This window comes from Gymnogyps californianus, chromosome 3 (assembly GCF_018139145.2).
Source record: "Gymnogyps californianus isolate 813 chromosome 3, ASM1813914v2, whole genome shotgun sequence".
Lineage (NCBI taxonomy): Eukaryota > Metazoa > Chordata > Aves > Accipitriformes > Cathartidae > Gymnogyps > Gymnogyps californianus.
This window is the reverse complement of record NC_059473.1, coordinates 7,702,866-7,721,824: the sequence shown is the minus strand read 5'-3', so window position 1 is coordinate 7,721,824 and position 18,959 is coordinate 7,702,866. Positions and strand designations below refer to the sequence as shown.

General features: G+C 36.5%; 1 protein-coding gene across 2 annotated transcripts in view; it reads left to right on the top strand.

Moving 5' to 3' along the window:
- TASP1 (taspase 1) overlaps positions 1-18,959 on the top strand; it is an 89,538-nt gene that overhangs the window by 21,234 nt on the left and 49,345 nt on the right. Inside the window, exon 7 of one of the 2 annotated variants that reach the window (XM_050893803.1) lies at positions 12,012-12,118. The exons of the other annotated variant lie outside the window; for it this stretch is intronic. Coding sequence (XP_050749760.1) covers positions 12,012-12,118 — 107 coding nt within the window. The remainder of the gene's footprint in view (positions 1-12,011; positions 12,119-18,959) is intronic. 2 annotated transcript variants of the gene reach the window in all.

Sequence of the window (18,959 nt, the reverse complement as noted above, 5' to 3'; positions counted from 1 at the left end):
CTAGCCATGTATCTAAATTCAGCAGGTGCCAGTTTGACTCTCATATTCTACAGTTACACCCATCTCTGAGTCTTTGTCCAGAACTGCTCTGGTCTAAACAGGCTGTCAAATTAATTTGTCTTTTTTTTTAACCTAAGTAGGCTTTGCTTCATCTAATGTAGTGGAATAACCTGACCCAGAAAATGGACTTGGATTATACTGTATAGTGACAGTAGTCAGGTCTCTTACAAAACCTTTTTTTTTCTTGAAATAAAAGAAGTGATTATGTTGTATTGATACACCATGTATAAACCAGGCAAAAAATTAGTGCACTTGCCCATGGAAAGGAGGATGTGGTTCCCCCTTCCTTCTCTTCTTCAGTCCCCCTCCCTTTTGGGAAGTGCCATTACTACTAGCCTGTAGTTTGCTATAGGCGAGAGCATGCCCTACGCTTCCTGTTGAAGTTGTGCGGGAAAGAAATCAGAGATCGTTACCCTAAGAAGGAAGAGAACACAGAAGATTACAGAATGTTTCTTTATTTTACAGTAAACAATATTACTGTATAAAATATATGAGTAGTCCCTAAACTAGAGATTGAAAACCAGGGCTCACATTAAGGCTTTTATTGGGTGTAAATGTAGATAAACATCTAGAAATTGCAGTTCAAAGTTGCTAATACTCAGTGCTTAAATGTAACCTCTGAAACAGTGGCAGCATTTTACTTGATCATGCCAATTTTCATACATACTCATGACACATTTCATTTTGAACAGAAAATTTTGATTTCTAGTTCCACATGACTGAAACTTTTGCCCTATCCATCTGCTGCCCAAAACAGCATTCCAGAACAACTTTTGGGCTCAGTTAAGCAGAACACCTTTATTTCTGTGACTCTAGAAAGAGTAAAAAGACGTAAAGATTTGGGGTTTTTTGTGGTGTGGTTTTGGTTTTGGGTTTTTTTTTTTGTTTTTTTTAAGAAAGTAGTTGCTACTTATGTGTAGGAGATACTCCAGAAGGAAGGTTTCTTGACTAATTCTGTTTGCATGCACAAAAGTTTCCATTGTTTCTAGTACCAGTGTGTTTCTGTGTGACAGAGATGATTAGGTTGTAACATTAATTGCCAGATGATATCTTACTAGCTAAACTGTAGCCTGGTCAGAGCAAATCTACACGTTCTGCCTTAAAAATAAGGATGACCGCTGCTAGTTTGGTTTACCTAACCCAGACTATGAATTTACATTGGAGAAACATCAGAAGAATAATCCCAGCCAATGTATTTTCACAAACCTGCTCCAAAACACCAGTAATTTCTTTTTGTCTCCTCAGTACATTCAGTGTACTTCTATTTAGCAAAACAATTTGCATTAAAACAATTACCAGGATTGTGAAGTTAATCCTATTGCAAAGTCAATGAAAAAAATATTGGTATTAAAGTTGCCAACCCCCCTCCGCTCCCCACGCCCCCCGCTTTCACCCAGGTTTGTACATACTGAAACACACACCTGCATGATTATATGCTTGAGCCATTGCACAGGATGGACCTGCTCTAGGAGTGAACTGATGCTGTGAAGCAGGCTGTGACTGTTAAGACTTGAGTGTAGACTATGTGACTGTTCTGCTGGAAGAATGATTTCAGATTAGGGTAATTGAAGGATATGCTGAAAAAACCAGTGGCAGAGACTGAGATACAATCAGATAATCTTTGTAATACTGAGCAAATTACTTAAAACTGAATTCTTCACGGATGTTCTCTAATTCTGTTACTTGACCTTAGCATAAATGATAGTCTATGTCTAACTGGATTTACAGAGAGGAAGTGTCTGGCTATTATAGTCTTGTGCTTCAGTTTCCTTCTCAAACAAGAGGGGATGGTAGTGTCTGCTATTTAAGTGCCTAAAATGGATACATAGGAAAATAGTACTAGCTTACATGAAGACTGCATTATTAGCCATTTTAAGAGGCATCTGGGAAAAGATTGCTTGAGCAACTTAAAAGTTGTCATTTTTCCTAACATTTTAGTACGCTTAATTTTGCAGAATAATGATTAATGGTAGTATAGCTGATTTTTCTTTAAAAGAAAACAAAACCACAACAGCAATAAAGAGCAAAAGAAAACCTGAAAAATCAGTTACAGAAAGTGATATTGTGTTGATTTCCATACCAGTCCTTAGCGAAGCTGGTCTTTTGATGTGTAGACTTGTGGTCAGTGAGACTGGAAGGTAACCATTAACACCATGGGATTGTTATAGCTGAAAAGAAATTGGAAACTGTCTCACAGGTAACATGTAAGAAAGCCAAAATTGTTTTTTCCAGTGTTACTAGGGGAGGGAAAGTTAGAGGTGCTTCAGAAATTACAATTAAAGAGAATGTTGCTTCCGAGCAACCTCAAAGGATCTCATCTGAAGCAAGTTATTGCACTAAATAACGTAACAAGGTTCAAAAAATGGGAGAGTTTTTCATTATGCTTGCTACAATTGCTATGGTAGAGCTTGCATGGAGAATTGGGGGTAAATTAACTTGAAATTACGTGACTGTTGAATAGCTCTGTAAAATGAAGAATGAAGTAATTGCCAAACATCAGGAAAATATGTTTTGTGACTTAATTACAAAAAACAAACCCAACCCCCCAAAACTGCCTAACCCAAACCTTAGACATGTACTTGCAATAAGTATTAGCAGGGAGAACTGGGTGCATATGTTTTGGCTTCTCTGTGCTGCACATGGAAAATACATTCTTGAAGTCACATTATTCTGTCTCATTTTTCCCAGACCTGAGATGGCACGAGTAATGTTACACATGCTATAAGGCTGTGGGATTGTGTGGTTGGTTTTGCATGGATGGAACTCTCCATCTGATCAGTTACAAAGAAAGTTGCAGGATCAGCTTTGTGGTCACACTCCATAATTCTCTCAGAACTACAAAGTATCTGAGCACCAAACTGAAATGATGTTTTAAACTATGTTACTTGTTGAACTACATCAAGGTTATGTCAAGGCTCACCTGCTTTGTCTTCTTTGGTTTGCCAAGTGTGCGAGGAAATGGGATTTCTACCGTTTGTAGAAATCTGGTGGCTTTCCAGTGTAGTGAGTGGGTGGTTTTTTTTTTTTTAAAAATGAAATGTGATCTGCCTGTATTGCCTACAGTCTGCAAGAAAGCTGAATTTATTAATGCTTACCCATACTAGAGCTTAACTCCTGCCAACACTAGAGCCCATAGTGGCTTATGCTAGAGCTTTGTTACTCTGTGCTAGAGAAACTGCTTTGAAAGTGTGATCAAAGTGTTAAGAGTGTAATTACAGTTTAGAAATGCTAATTTACTGTATTGTGCAACCTCTTATAGATGTTAAAAGTATACTTTACTCTAAATAGGCAACGTAAATTTGAGGAACAGCTTCAACTGTCAATATCTGTGCCTGCACTGGTAACAACTGAACCACGTTTATCTGAATTTTTAGTTCAGCCTATAGTAGATGCAAAGTAGTTGATTTGACAAAGATAACATGGTGTAAGACAGCATCTTGCAATTGCTTACCATGTCGTCAAAGGGAAAGAGAAGGAAAGTAACTGCTCATGCAGCAAACTTGTACCTCTAACTCTAACAATGTGGAAGTGACCATAAATACTTCAGTAAGTTATATTACATAAGAACAAAAGCAGCTGCAGTGGATTCTCATAGCTCAATAACTGGAATCCAAGAGTAGCCACAAATGATGCTTAAGGAATAATATAAGAACAGAGCAAATATATACTTCCCTTTCCCTACGCCATTTGCTATCCCAGACTCTACATTCCTGAGTCATGACTGGTTCCTGCATACATGGAGGTAATCAGTGGCGTTTTCTGCCATGAAATGTTGTTTCCTCTTGAGTCCATATTAATTTCTAGCATCTGCAAAAACCTTTACCGCTTAACTATGGGTTGTGTGAAGAACTACCTCTTTTTCATTATTTTGAGACTTGCTGAATAAAATCTGCTGGTTTATTGTCAGGTCACTACTCGGAATCCTTCTTCACTCAAGTTCTCTTATTACCTTGAATAACTTACTGTCATCAGTAAAATCAGATCACGTTGAACAGGGTAGGTGCTGCTGTAGGTTGATTTGGCATTCCACTTGTAGCAAGATATTTATTTACTCCTGCTTTTTTTCTGTTTTTTAACCAATTTTGTGTATGCAAGGATATTCCCTTTTATCTTATGGCTATTTGGCTGCTTTAATGAGGGAGAGCCTTTTCCAGATAAGCGTCATGCAGATTGTCATACTTCTAGTGACGCTGTGTGTCTCCTTGTCCACCAGTATTGCCTACCTAGCCTGCCTCTCCTCCAAACCCCCAAACCTCACCTCACCCCCACTTCTCTCCTCCCCTTCACTATTATTGCATTAAGAAAAACATTTGCCATATTGCTGGAACTGTGCTATGAGGTTCAGTCAGTGGCTCAGGGCGGTGGCTTTGACCATGTTTTGTTTCTTTGTTTTTAGGGTGAGAATGAAAGACATCTGAAGAGAAACTGAAGGGGTTTGGGGATTTGATTAGGAAGCTTGGTTAATCTGAATACATACCTGATTTTAGGAAACTGAGAGGTATCTCTCAGATAGAAGATCCTTGTCTTTTAACAGTGAAAGTTGCTACCTCTGTTCCACGATACACAAAGTAAAGGAGCTCTGGTAAATGCATGTGTTTCACTGGCAATAAGAAAAAGAAAAAGGAGGAAAGAAAAAAAAAAAAAAAAGGCCAGACATGATGTAAATCCTCCCTGGAATTGAACATAATATTGTAGGTTCACTTGCAGTTCTGAAATCTGAACAGCTAAGTGCAGCCAATAGAATGGCTATAAGTTAGCCAGGAAAAAAGTTGGGCCGAAGTACCCAGAAGATGCTTTGAATGAAAATCTTCCAGGGAGCAGGAAAGGCTGCTTGATGGAAAAAAGAGATTTCTTCCAGGAAGTACTAAGAAATGGTATGTCCATCAACAGTTTACCCTGAGTTCTTGTTATGAAGAACAGATCTATATAGTAGTGCTCCGAGAAGGATAGGGGGTTTTCTAATATGCTTTTGATCCGAAGTGCATTTTTTTTTTCCCATTCATGTTGCTGTCTTTGTCAAAGTATGGCAACATGGGAAGTAGCACTAGTATCCTTTGATCCCAACACAAGCATAAGTGGTGTTAATTTGTCATTTAAAATAGCTTTGTTAAAATGAAATTTATTTTCGTCTGTCTGTTTTCATTTGTGCCATTTATTCTAGCAACTGCTCAACAGAATTCTTCACTGGATCATTTTAATTCCTGTGGGTTAACTAATTTGCTAGTATATTCCTTTTTAATTCACTTCTCTCCAATAGTTGCATTCTCTTTTAATATGGAATAGAAAGATAAAACGCAGAAAGTTCTCCTTTCTGGTTCTTTCAGTTGACTGTAAGAAATGTCTGCCAGGGGGTGCTATATGATTGGTCAGAGCTCAATCTGTACTTCAAAGATTTAAAAATATTCTTAGACTTTTCTTAGTATTTTCAATTTACAGTTTGCTTTTAAACAAGGATTGCTGAACACTAATAGGTTGCATAATGTTTTGTTGCATAATAATTTGTTATGCCTGTAATAGAAACGTTGGAGTTTGTGTTTGTGTTCCCAGCTTGCTGTTCCACCACTGTATGTAGGAAGGTTTGAGTATTGTCCTGAACTTGATTTGTGATTTAGTGGTGCTAGAAATTTGTATTTGTTACTTCTATTTGAAAACTTAGTTGTTCACTTAAATATTTTCTGAATTTTCAACCTAGCCTGAAAATACGTAAGGGAATAGATGTGGCTTATGAAAGCATGGGAATTTTAAGGAAACATGGACTTTTTACGAAAAATGTTTTGCATTATCTTTGGGCAAGAAATGTTAGTGTATTATAATAAACAGTCTGTCAGCTATGGGCCCATTTAAAGTACACAGAGCTAGAATTAACAAGTAGATATTACTATTATTAAAGAAAAAAAAAGCCTTAGTCTTGCATTTTGTTCTGTGTCTACAATTCAGTAGTTTCAAGGACTCCATGAATAGGACAATTCCAATTTTCTCTCTAATAATTTTTCTCTTGCCTCTGTTCTCTGGATCGTTTCTAATGGGCTGTGAAAGGTGACTAAGAAAAAGTTCTGAAGAGCTATGTAGAATGGGGAGTACAGTTGTCTTTCATTTAGTTAGTCACTGTATCATTATATAATAGAACTATCAAGATTTTTGGTTAAATTTTTACTTGTACATAGTGTAACAGTAAAAGGAGTTATGGGGATGATCAGAGTGCCAACAGGGTTAGTACAAGAGATGAGTAAATGATGTGGAAGTTTTATGGCAAACAAGTGGCACACAGATGACATCTCTGAACTGACTCAGAGACCAATGATCTCTTTCTTTTTCTTCCACTGACCTGCTTGCTGAAAGTTACTTTCTCATCTGTTTCTGTTAAGTGGTGATAACGATGTAAAAAGCCTGTATAAAAGCTGTATTTATTGTTTAGCCATGATAATGTAGGAGATGGATCTTGTGCTAATGAATTATGTAATGGAGGTCCTGTGGTCCTTTCTCATCAGGGTGCCCAGTAACACTGGAACCTTTTGAAAATGGGAAAATCTGTAACAGTCTTAACTTTGAGCAAGATGTGCCTGTGAGATTTTTCTTCTATCTTTCTATCTGATAGATAATACATCGCATTACCAAGCACACATTCTGATACCACATCCACTAATACCGACGTCTCATGCAGGCGAGTGGAGTTGAGCAGGAGCTACTTCCACCTGTTCTGTGCACAGCCACTGAGCCTTCTCCACGGCAAACCCCTACACTTGTCTCGACTTCTGCAACTCTGCTGTGACCAAGTGTTCCACCAAGTGCTTCCACCGTCTAGCACAGTTAGACCCAAAATGCAGTGCATTTAAGTACAGAGTACATGTGGGTAGCTCCTGTCGGTACCTTGCGGGGTTGAAGAGAGAATGTGAAGGACTGGGAAGATGATTTCAGGTCCTTGAAGATTATTCGTTCTTAAAGAGGCATCCTATGCTGCCTTGCAGGGACATGTGATAAATACTGTAAATGTGAGACTGAAGTCCTGAGCTTTTAATAATATTCTAGTTCTGATACGCTTCTGTTGTCGGTCGTTATATGTCTTTAATCTGGGTGAGGCCTGAGCATGGTGTTTAAACACTAACAGACAATCATTTTGTAAAGCTGTGGGGTTTTTTGTTCTTTTTTTTCTTCCTCTCCCAGCAGCTCTGAAGTAGTTTCATTTATGACAGTATGTACATAAATGAGAAAGCAAAACAGAATGGCTGGTCGTACTCTGTGGCTTCTGAAACACAATTCCTTTAAGAATGTGTTTGAGTGTACATGCAATTACTGTGTAGGGTAGTAATTGTCAGGGACTTCTATCTGAAAGCACATATTTGATTTTCATCTAAACTTTTAAATTCTTGAGCAAAATCAAAGGATGTCGTACGAAATACCTTTCCATAGATTCCAACAACAATACCTCTGGGCTGTGATCGAAGAATTTTTCAAACTGAAATTCCATCTACTCCCTTACCTCTCTTTATCTAGCTTTCTCCCCTCCCCAGTCAATAAGCTCTACCTCTCTTGCTTCCCTTTCTCCTTGGCCCAGGCAACAACAGGCTGATGTAGCTATATTGCATTTGTTTTAGGAAAACATGCCTGTCTTCAACACTGTGTTGTGTCCTTTTCCTCTTCTCAAGCTTGGAATATGCTGTCTTGTTGGAGAAGGTGAGAGTGGTTTTTGTACTGTCATTTAGGACAAATGAAATTTCTTAGTATCCTTGCACCACAAAGTTGAGTTTTTGTTTTAGATTTAATGTGAATTATGAACTTAAACGATGTGTAGGCATTTTCCTTCGGTGTATAGCGCTTATTTTCAAAATAATTTTTCAGTGGGTTATTTTTCCGTGTTATGTATGCATCATTAAGCAAGCACATTTGAATCCTGGAATTTTTTTTAGTTCATAAAATGTTTTATTGAACTTAAAACCCCATGATATATTCTTTGTCAAGGACCCAAACTTACAGGATGTTTCGAGAAAACTTTAATTTAATCTTTCATTTGTGTAGCGTGAAGCTCACTTGTGTTTTCTAGTTTCTTTTGTCACTGGTACAGCAATACAAAGCAACCAGAGTACTAGCCAGTTTAATGGCATTTATAGTGGTTTTACATAGATAGAACATCACAAAGGCAGGAGTAAACCGAGGGCAGGCAGCCTTTCACTTGCTATTAGTCTTTATTCCCTTATTCTGGGGAAAAAAAATAAAATTTAAGATTCAAGACATTTTATTTTTAACTGATCATCTGAAATTGGGCATAAATCTATGTCAGAGGAAAAAAGAGAAATTGCTAGGTTTTGTTTTACAAACTGGTCCTTTATTTCAGAATTCTTGGGTCACTTTGGAATATTAGCTGTTTTATCCTGCTAAGAGGAATTGATAATCACTGATAATAACTGTTTTCCCTAAATAATGAAAGGCAATTATTCATCAGTCCTTCCTTGCTAAAACAAAATCTTCAACTTTCAGATGAAAGTTAATCCTAATAACTATTCTGAAGTTGAATGCAGCCTGAGCACAAGAATTTCCATTCTAGGGGAAGACTTTCTTTCCCTCACAGTATGGAAAGGTGTAACATTTCATGCTAAACTGAATAAAACTTAAGAGTGATTGAATTAGTATATTAATTTGTATAAGTAACTCTGGGAAGGGAGGCACACAATATTAAAAAACTACCCTCCACCCCTGAAAAAGAACTTCCCCAAAACAATCTGCTCCTCACCCCTCACAAAAGACCCTCAGCTGTTTCTGATAAAAATTCATGTCATCTGGAAGTACAGAACCATGACTGGCACCTCTCTAATACCTCTCTCTAGTGTAACAGTATGAAATTTCCAATGTGAAAAGTATTGCAGTATCTGTCACCACAGGAGCTGATGATTAAGTTTTGTAGATATTGTGATGGAGGAAGCTGGGAAAGTTTGTGTATTTTACTAGGGAAACATGCTAGCTTCCTTAACCTAGACTGTTCTGTGTTTGTGCATTTAAGTGTTGTATTACTTAGGTATGGTGGTGTCTGATGCACAGGGATAGGATGAGAGAGGACTAACATAAATTAGAATATGTGAGATTTTGACTAATTTAAAAAAAAAAAAAAAAAATTTTTAACATGAAGTTGATCAAATATTGGAAGAGGGGCCCAGAGGAGTTGTGAAATCTCCATCCTTGAAGGTATTCAAAACCTGACAAGTTCCTGTGCAGCCCTTTTGAATTGGACTTCCTTTTCCTAGGAGGCTGGACTACACAACCTCCTAAGATCCCTTCCAATCTACATCATTCTATGTTACTAGAAAACTTTCTTCATCTGTCTGTCTGACATGGTCTAAGATATGCAAAAAATGCATGCCATAGCATCTCCTGGGGCTCTGTGTATCTGATTGTCCAGTAAAAGAGTCCTTGATGCACTACATCACCTCTCCCATGTGTGAGACTAGCAAAGTAAGAAAAGCAATAGAGAGAAAATGCATGACAAGTCTTTATCCCAGCATACAGTTGAAAGGCAGTTGGGGTACCCAGGAACTGAAAATATTTCTGACACCTGAGGAATAAGCACAGTTTTTTGTTAGCCAAAATCATTGCTTTGTAGGGTAGTCATCCATTCTGTAAACGTGGACAAGGTGGTACATTGCTAGCCTAATTTCATACTTAGTGTTCCTTATTGGCTAGAAAAATGTATGCTTCTTTGTTAATAATGACCTGTTGTCTGCCCTATATTTCCTATCTTACTGATACCACTTTGAATTAACAAAGCAGATAAGAAGTTACTGTGAACAATTAGATCCTTCAAAGCAAATCTTCAGGTTTTTACTTGTTTTGAAAAGACAAATAGAATCTTAAAGCACAAGGTAAAATCCGAAAATTGTTTAATTGCTTAACTAGAGACTGAGGTCAGTGAATGAAACATCGCTCTCAAGCTTGGAGAATTTCATATGTTGTGGAAAAAATGGCAGGATAAGTAGCAACCAAGGTATAGTCGGAGTGATGATGCTGAGAGGCCATATAGCAGCACTCTAGCTGGCAGGGCAGCCTGGAACTAGCCCATGTGTTCTCTAGTTTTGATGTGATCTTTGTGCATGTATTTGAACTTGCAAATACTGCAGAAGGTTTCAGGACACCACTAACATTAAGTTCTGGAGTAGAAGGAAAACTTCTCGTGTTCAGGTTGTCACGTATGGGCTCCTGCACCCTCGTATTTGTCTTGCTTCTCTAGGTACAACTTTTTTCTGAATTGACAGGAGGCAATGGCAGCAGTAGGTAACAGGCTTAGGCATATTTATCCCCGTGTAATACCTACTTTTGATGAGTACCAAGGCCAGGCACCATTCCTACTCACGCATATTGTGGCTCTGCTCATAGGTATTTGCTCTATTTGTTGAAGTCATATCAACTTACAAGTTCTACTGTTTAAAAATGCTGTTAAAAACAATGTACTGGCTTTTTTTATTTGAGGTCACTTCTGTTTAACAAATTCTTGATCTGTGTGAGGTTTTTTTGTTTGTTTCTCCCCACCCCCAATTAGTACTAGACTAAAATGATTCTTTGCCTGCTCCCCCTTATCAAGTGTTTGTTTTTTACCTCTTGGACCTCATTTCAAACATAGAAATGTGTTGTCCAAAGTAGCTGCATTAGTCAGCTCTGTATGGTAGAAAGAGTTCCTTTCTTGGTGATGGCAGATTAATATGTGTTTACAGTTTTAAGAAACTGGTATTCATTAGGTTTTTGGAGAGAAATGCCAGCTTTCTCATTACTTTTAGGTTATATACTTGAATAAGTGTGGTAGTCTAAGGTCCAGTTTTATGTACTTAAAAACAAGTTTAAAGGAGAGTTCACTAGGTGATTTTGGCACCTGCACGGGGAAGTTTCAAAGAAGTAAAACGCTCGATGTCTGCGTACTTTGTGAGAATTGTAAATGAAAGCTTTGTGTTCTGTTGGCTCTGCAATATTGATTTTATTCATAGACCGTTCTTGCAGCTGTTCCAGTCTTCTGAATAATAGTGATGTAGCTATCTTCAGAATTTCATTTAAAATGACATTTTTTTAAGGCCTATAGATTAAATAGGAAACCTGTGCTTTTTAGCTTCCATTGAATTTGTGACTTACCTGTGTATACCTCTGCCCTCCTAATAGTTTGATTTTTGCATGACTAAAGTGACAAAAGACATTTTCCCCCCCTCCTCTTTTCTCTACGTTTCAAAGAGGATGTTAAAACAATCTGTGGATAATATTAAGTCAAAACTGATTTAAACTAAATATGTCAATATCTGCAATTTTTTCATGAACTGAAAGTTCTAAAATGGGAACATGTCATTTTGGTCTCTTAAGCATAACAATTTTTTTTTTTTTTAACTCCACTTTAGAGAACACTTCCTTTCTGAATGTGGGACTTAGATGTGGAAAATGCATGTTTGTCTTTTCAAGACCTAGGTGGTCTTTAGACTGTGTTGGATTATGGAACATAAAAATTTTGCTAGACTATTGTGTGGCTTTAAATATATGGGTAAACATACAGATATGCAATTAAGGTAATAAAATAGTAGCCTAATTTTATGGATATCAGAATGAGCTCACATGGTATCTATTTACTTGTCAGCAGTCAAAAACAATAATTTTAACGCAAGCCACTTATTCCGTTCTCTTCTGTGCAGTGCTGCTTCTTTGCCAAACAGAGAGATATTTAGACCAACATAGCTTCCATATGTGTTCAGTGACTTGTTTCTACTAGATATTTTACCCATCACTGATGCTGAACAGTAGTAGAACTTTTTGACTGAGGAAAAGATGTAAACATCTTGTACTGAAACTTAAATACTTAGTTGTTGGCTTTTTAATTGATGCTTTTTGCATCAGTAAAAATGTGGGGGATGAGACTTCCTAAATGTCAACTTATCAATATTTGTTTAAATTAAGTAAATTTTACTTAGTTAAATGCTTTTGAACTATTTTTATAGGGTTTAGTTTAGCAGCTTTTAAGAGGAACAAGAGGAAGCTGGAGTTGGCTGAAAAGGTGGAAACAGATCTCATTCAACTAAAGAAAAGAAGACAATCAAATGAAAAGGTTAGTTCCTGTTTAAAATCTTGTTGTGTCATCCTAAACTTACAGCTGATGGCTAATAAATTTCATGTCGTATATGATGAGTCTAATGTAGCATCAGAATCCACTTCTCCTTGACCATCCTAATGTTTAGATGATATAATGATAACTTAGTGCAATTAAAACTTTCTGCCTTGCTATTTGAAAACCAAACTGTCACTTTGTATCTTGTTTGTAGTATGAAAAATATTTTGCTCATTTTGAACTGGAAATATGACAAATGTAAACACAAACAGATAATTATTTACTGAAACATTTTCTTTAGCTTGGGATCTCTGTCACTGTTTCCCACTTTTTAATGTTTCCTGAGCGCACTGCATTATGGAGCTGGAATTGGTGAAATTTGAAATATCAGGTAGGTAAACATGTGCATCTGTGCATGCATCTAGCATTGACCTGGCCCATATTACTTGTACTACAAAACTATTAGGATTCCCTCTGTTCCCCTCACTCTTAGTTTGAACTTAGAGTCTTTGTTACCATTTGAGAATGTCAATCACAGTATTTGTCTTTACTGTTGAATATCAAAGTATAGCTCATTAAATCAAATGCCTATGCTTTATTTGGGGCCTGTGGGCTTTCAGATTGGCCATTTCTCTTTGCTTTGGTAAGCTGACTGACCACTGCCTTATGTAGTTGCATATGTTGATATAAATAACATATAAATCCCAGAGAATTGGCAAAAAAGTTTATTCTCTGTAGTCTGTGCAAATGCAAACCAGTGATAAATTAGGCGTTTTTCTTCTGTTTTCTTAGATAAGAAGTTTTCCCTAGCAGGGTGCTGATTTTTCTGTTTTCAAGGAGATAAGACCTCTAAAGAAAGTAAATATAGAGGGGTGGGGGGGGGAAGTTATTCGTTTAGGAACTTTTCCTGTTTACAGGACTTCACGTACCTCCTTGTGAAATTAACGGTGTTAAAATGTAATTGAGGGAGGAGGGGCCTCTGTACAGTATTGATGTTCATGTAATAAGGGGCAAGTCAATGCTTGAAACATATGCCAATGCATGAGCTTACCGACCTGCAATTTGAAATTTCAAGGGCTCCAGAGTCATGTGCAGCACTTGTGGGAGACCCCCAAAGGCCAATGATGGTAGGTAAAGGAGGTGATCAAATCGAGCTCAACTCACTGGTAAGTAATCCAGTAACAAAACACACTGGTTTTGTCAACTTTCTGGGCACATCCTGTCCGTGGAGGGGGGATGAAAACCAAACCATGCTAACAATGTGGACTGCTTGTGTTATTTACAGAGTGTAAGATAATTGCAGCCTTATGGGAAGTTTAGTTTTTCAAAATGAAATAGAAATGAAAAAGCAAATTCTACAAGAGCAAATTCTAAAAAAAAAAAAAAAAGGGAAAAAAGTAGAATAATTCTCTCTAAGCTGTTAGAAAAGGGTCATTTAGCAAGGATGAGGCACATGACCTGTCATCCCAAAACTCACACTGTCAAAGCTGAGCTCTCATAAAAGTTTTAAAAATAATTGTTTAAAAACCATTTAAATACTTGAATAATTAAAAGTTAGTCTTCTTGTCAAAGTTAAGCTTTAATTGATAAATACTCATTTAATTTTTTTTTATTTGCTGTTCTTCTCTGGAGCTGCAGACCTGTCCCCTTCGGCAGGACTTCATAGCTGTTTTATTGTCTAATTTGACTCACCTGCTTCAACCCTATGCTGCAGCTGAGCTTATGTGCCTCTTTTGCCAGTACTGCCCAGTTGTTCTGAATTCTGGTAATTTTTTTGTCTGTGAAATTTTAGAAGTTGGGAGAAGAGCAAGGTAGAAAGGATGTTAACAAAGTTGAAGTTGAATGGAAGTTATAACTAAAAGGCCTATGTGAAGAGATAGTATTGCAGACCAAAAAAGGCTGAAATTACTTGGAAGTTTTAGCTGCTGATGAATTTCACCAGCTAAAAATAAACATACAGTTTTAACAATTACTTTTCAATAAAAGTTAAATTATACCAAGCTCAAAAAGAATGAGAGGCTGTTTAATTAAAATTGTATGGAAAAACTAGGCAGTGTAACTTAAAGGACTTTTATTTCCCGAGTAAAAGGACTTTTCTCTTTGCTGTATTTTTCATTGTTTACCCAGTGTAGGATTTGTAGAGGGTTGTGCAATTGCACATGGGAAGATCCATTAATAACTTCACCAAATTTTGAAGGTGTGAAAATTGAGGCTTTTTTTTTTAAAGTTGTAGTGACTTATATATTGATTTACATAGTTAAGAAATCATTTTTGTTTGTGTGTGAATTAACTAAACATATTCATAGGGGGACTGGCTATGATGTGTTAATTCAGCCAGATGCCATTCGGAAGTTCTCACCTCAATCACCAGTAAACATCAGAAGTAAATGTCTTTTTACTGTTAACCTATCTTTTACCAGAGGCAATTGTCATTGAAAATAGCTTAGTAGAGTTTGGCTAAAAGCCCTATTTTTAATTTGTCTTCTGCTATTGCAAACTTTTTTTACAGCTATGCTGAAGTAACTTGTAAAAGGAGTTATCCTCTCCTTGTTTTGAATAAGTGGCACTAAGAATTTCCAGTGCACATGAACTTTTTTTATAGGTTAGTGTTTATAAGTTAGTTTTTTATAGGCTAGTTATTTAACTCTATAAATAACATTATTTAGTTTGAGGTTTATTAAAACTGATTTGGTTTTTATCTAGTTTAACATATGTACTCAAGTATGTGTACAACAGTTTGAATTATATGTATGGAATCAGTAGTTTCATATTCTTCAGCTGCTGTATTGAGACAATAACACTGAACATAGAAAAGAAAAATAAGTCTGTCTTTGTTCAACAGAAAAACATTCTTTTCTTTGAAGTATTTTGTGCATTATAATTTTTGTCATTGATCATCTTGAATGTACCACGTGAACTTTTAGCCGGTTCCAGCTTGAACTCTTCGGGTGAGCAACAGTTAATGCACAGCAATATACATCATTCACATTCTATATGGTGAATTTTAATCACTTAGCTTTTTCCTCAAATCAAATTTTTTATGGCTGTGTGACAGTAATTGTAAGTGTAGCAGTCGACTACAGCAATCCTTGTGTCTGTCTTATTTATTCTTGCAGTTTGAAAAGGAATTTGAATTTTATGCATTTCATTTTCCTTAAATAAATTTTCTGTCCCACATCCATGCTGAAATGGTCTTTGATGATAATAATACTTTTTAGACTTCAAAAGTATACTTCAAAATCCATTTAATATGGGAAAAGAAACCTAAATACTTTTCATCCATTCCAGTTAAAAACAAAACAACAAAACTCATCTATGGAATACAGTATGAAATAATTCCCTCATCTTGAACATGGAGGTCAGACAAAACATTCTGTTTACATACCAAACAACTATTAAACTGGAAAGGCTAGGGTTGTTTATTGAGCTTTGTATGGTTAGATGGTAAGTGCCCCTTTTCAAACGTATGAATGTTGCACCAATCATGCATACTCTGTCAAGATTAGATTGCTATGAGAGTACATCATGCTATGCTGTCAGTTGCCCTATAGGAGAACGTTTCTAGAAATTGGTATGTATGAATTGGTCCCAGTGCTCACAGAATAGTGACATTTTCCCTTGACTTAAATGGATTTATAAGTATTTCTTTAAAATACTTTAATAAATAAAATGTTGCTTAAAAGATTGCCACTCACCGTTGTAAATACTACTGTAATCAACAGAAGTGCTCCATCAAGAACACCTTAAATCTGAGATTTTAAAAGACCAAAATATATTAATTGTTGATATATTATTTTCTAGATAACGCTATCCACAATTGTGCTTCTCTCTGTTCCCACTTGATCTGTAAAGGGCCAACATGGGGCATACTGTATGTGATTTATGTGTTGCCCTGTTGTGTTTTGAGTAGGAGAATACTGTAAAAAAACATTTTTAGGGGAGTCTACTTGATCTAATTATCATGAAATATGAAATCCTATTTATTTGTGCGGATAATGGGTAACGGCATATAGATGTTAATTGCGTCAATCTGATTCATTTTGCATTTTGTCAGTTATGATACTCGGAGATGAGATTTAATGGTAACTACTTTTCACGGAATTTCAGAACAATCTCAAGTCAATAGGGAAGAGGCCTTGTGTGTAGATATCTTTCAGCGGGCACTGGGTAGAGCTCTCCTAAACTGTTAATTCCTTCCTTAGGGGCTTGTAAAAGGATGACTATTTATGGGGTTTTTTTTATGTGCAGAAGAAGGGAAGGATGAGATTTCTAAAATACTTGATAGAACTCTGTATTTGTGCAGATGAGCATCTTCCTGCTTTGCGTGCATGTTCTTAGCTAAGTTTGAATATATGGTCCGTGATTTCATGAAACTAACTTCCTTTCCTGTCGCAAGTTGCAAATTAAGTAAGTAATGTGAGGTCTTACTTTTCACGTTGACTTTCAGTTGTTTCCATGTAAAATATTAACTACATAATAGATTATTTTTAGGTTGCAATACTACACTGTTAAAACCCCCAAACTGCTTTTGCAATGGACGTGTTAGTATAAATTATTAGCTGAAGTCAGATACGGAATTTGTTAATAGATATCACCAAGTAATAATCAAGTTTCCTTTGGAACTTGCAAAATTTTTAAATCTAAGGTGCTAAATTAATCAATCAAATACATAAAAACATAAGGGCAAGCAAGCTGGATCTCATTTAGTCCTTGTTGGACCCATATAGAATTTGGACTTTACACTTCATGAAATGTAGTGTTTAACATATTTCTTTTGATTGTCTTGATACTAGCTTGATGGGACCCTGTATTTTTCAACATTTGTATGGTTTGAAGAGTTGAAATATGTGACATTGAAAGTCTTCTCACCAGGTGCATTCTTCTTGGAACTCCTCAGGCGCATCATGCCTTTTTGTATGGAAAAGTACAGGAAGTTCCTTTGTTAAATCGTGATGAGCTCTTCATTTACTGGTTCAGAAATCATAGGGTTGTCAGTACAGTTTGCATATGTACAGTACTTTTAGTACTGAACTACAGAATTGATTCATGGTGTCACTTGTCAGTGTGTGAAGTCAGTAATGTTGAAATGGGAGCAAACATAAAAATAGGTCTAGAATAGATCCGACAATGTATTTTTTCCTGTTGGATATGGAATAGAACTGATCCTCACTGGTTTTCAGTTTGTTGAGTAAGGATAAATATAGCGTCAGCAGTGATTCTTTTTCTGATCACAGAAAAACCCCAAACTTATATTACTGAGAAGGAAAATTTGGAATTCCTTTGCTTCAGTGATACAGATTTCCTTCAGAAGGTTGTGTGGGCCAGGTTAAAAAAAATGCTTCCCTTAGTAAAGGTTTCCAGCCTCCTAAGTTGTCCCATCTAAAAATAAAATAAGCCAAAGCAAGCAAACTATACTACTGAATTGACAGCAAATACTGATCTGAAATAGATCTTCTTTTAAAGGAAATAATGGTGAAGAAAGTTTCCATGCAACATATACTTGTAAATGCTTGTGGTTTTTTGATTAAAATACCTTTTAAAAAAAGAAATTAGTAATATAGCTACTGAAGGCAAATATTTTATGCATGTGAGAGCTAAAGCGGAAGATGGATGGCAGATGGAGCAAATAGTTTTACAGATGGTGCAAAGAGGGCTTCAAGCATTTTTTTTCTTTGCTGTCAGATGATATGGAAAACATACTGATCCGTACTGAGTCTCATCCTTCTAAAATGTATTTCTGTTTGTTATGGGAGCCCCAAGTGTTTGATTTACTATGAATTAAGATTACACAGGTGGCCTGAATTCTAGCGTTTCCTAACTTTGACAGGCTTGATTTTCATATCTGTAGTTGTCTATTAATCAAGTTTTTTGTTGTGGATATAATTTCCTTTGATAAAAGGGGGCAGGCGATGGACAACAAAACCTGCATCATATTAGTAGTTCTCTATATAGAAATCATAGGATCATAGGAAAATTCATGTTGGGAAGAGCTTTAAGATCTTGAAAACCTCCAAGGATGGGCGTCTGCAACTCCAGTGAGCAGCCTGCTCTGCTGCTTAAGATCTTTTCAATCCATTGAATAGTATTGTTCTAACTGAGTTAATAGTTACCTGACTGGTTTAGGTAGTGGCTAACAGTTACCAACTGAATTAGGTTGTGGCTGGCAGTCCCGGGAGATGTGAAGTACATTTGCCCATGAGAAGTTAAGGAAGGGTTCCTTAATTTTCTTTTATCTTTACAACTTGGAAGGGAACTTGCTCTTTTCTTATCCCCTTTGCTCCAGTCCTCAGAATTCCTTTTGCTTCTCCTTCTCCTACCTTCGCTGATCCTGGTTTTTATCTTCCTCTGCTTTTCAACCTTCTCTTCTTCCCAATGCCAGTTGAGACCCTAGATCTATAATTTTTCACCTCTCTCTTTCTAAGCAGTTATTCTGCTTTACTGTTAGGCCATCCATCTGTTTGTTTTAATATTGAATATGGTTAGTGCCAGCTTCTGAGCGTAGAACTTGTTCAGGAAGATCTCGGTGTAGGTGAAGAGAAGAAACTTACTGTTACTCTGGGTAAAAGCCAAGGATGACACTCCCGCTTAGGAGTTCCAGTTGCTTGAAAAATACTGTAGAACACTGTAGTGCTGCATTGGCTATTTTTCCTTTTAAGACTGGCACAGTATTAACTTAAGTGTTATCTCTTAAATTAAGTGTGGCCAGAGTATCATCAGCATGAGTCTCCTAAGAATTCTGCTTGACAAGTGACATCATATGCCCAAGGAAATTTTAATAGATGATGGGAACTTGATAATTTGAAGTTGAATAGTTGGGTGTAGATTTTTTTTTTTTTTCTTC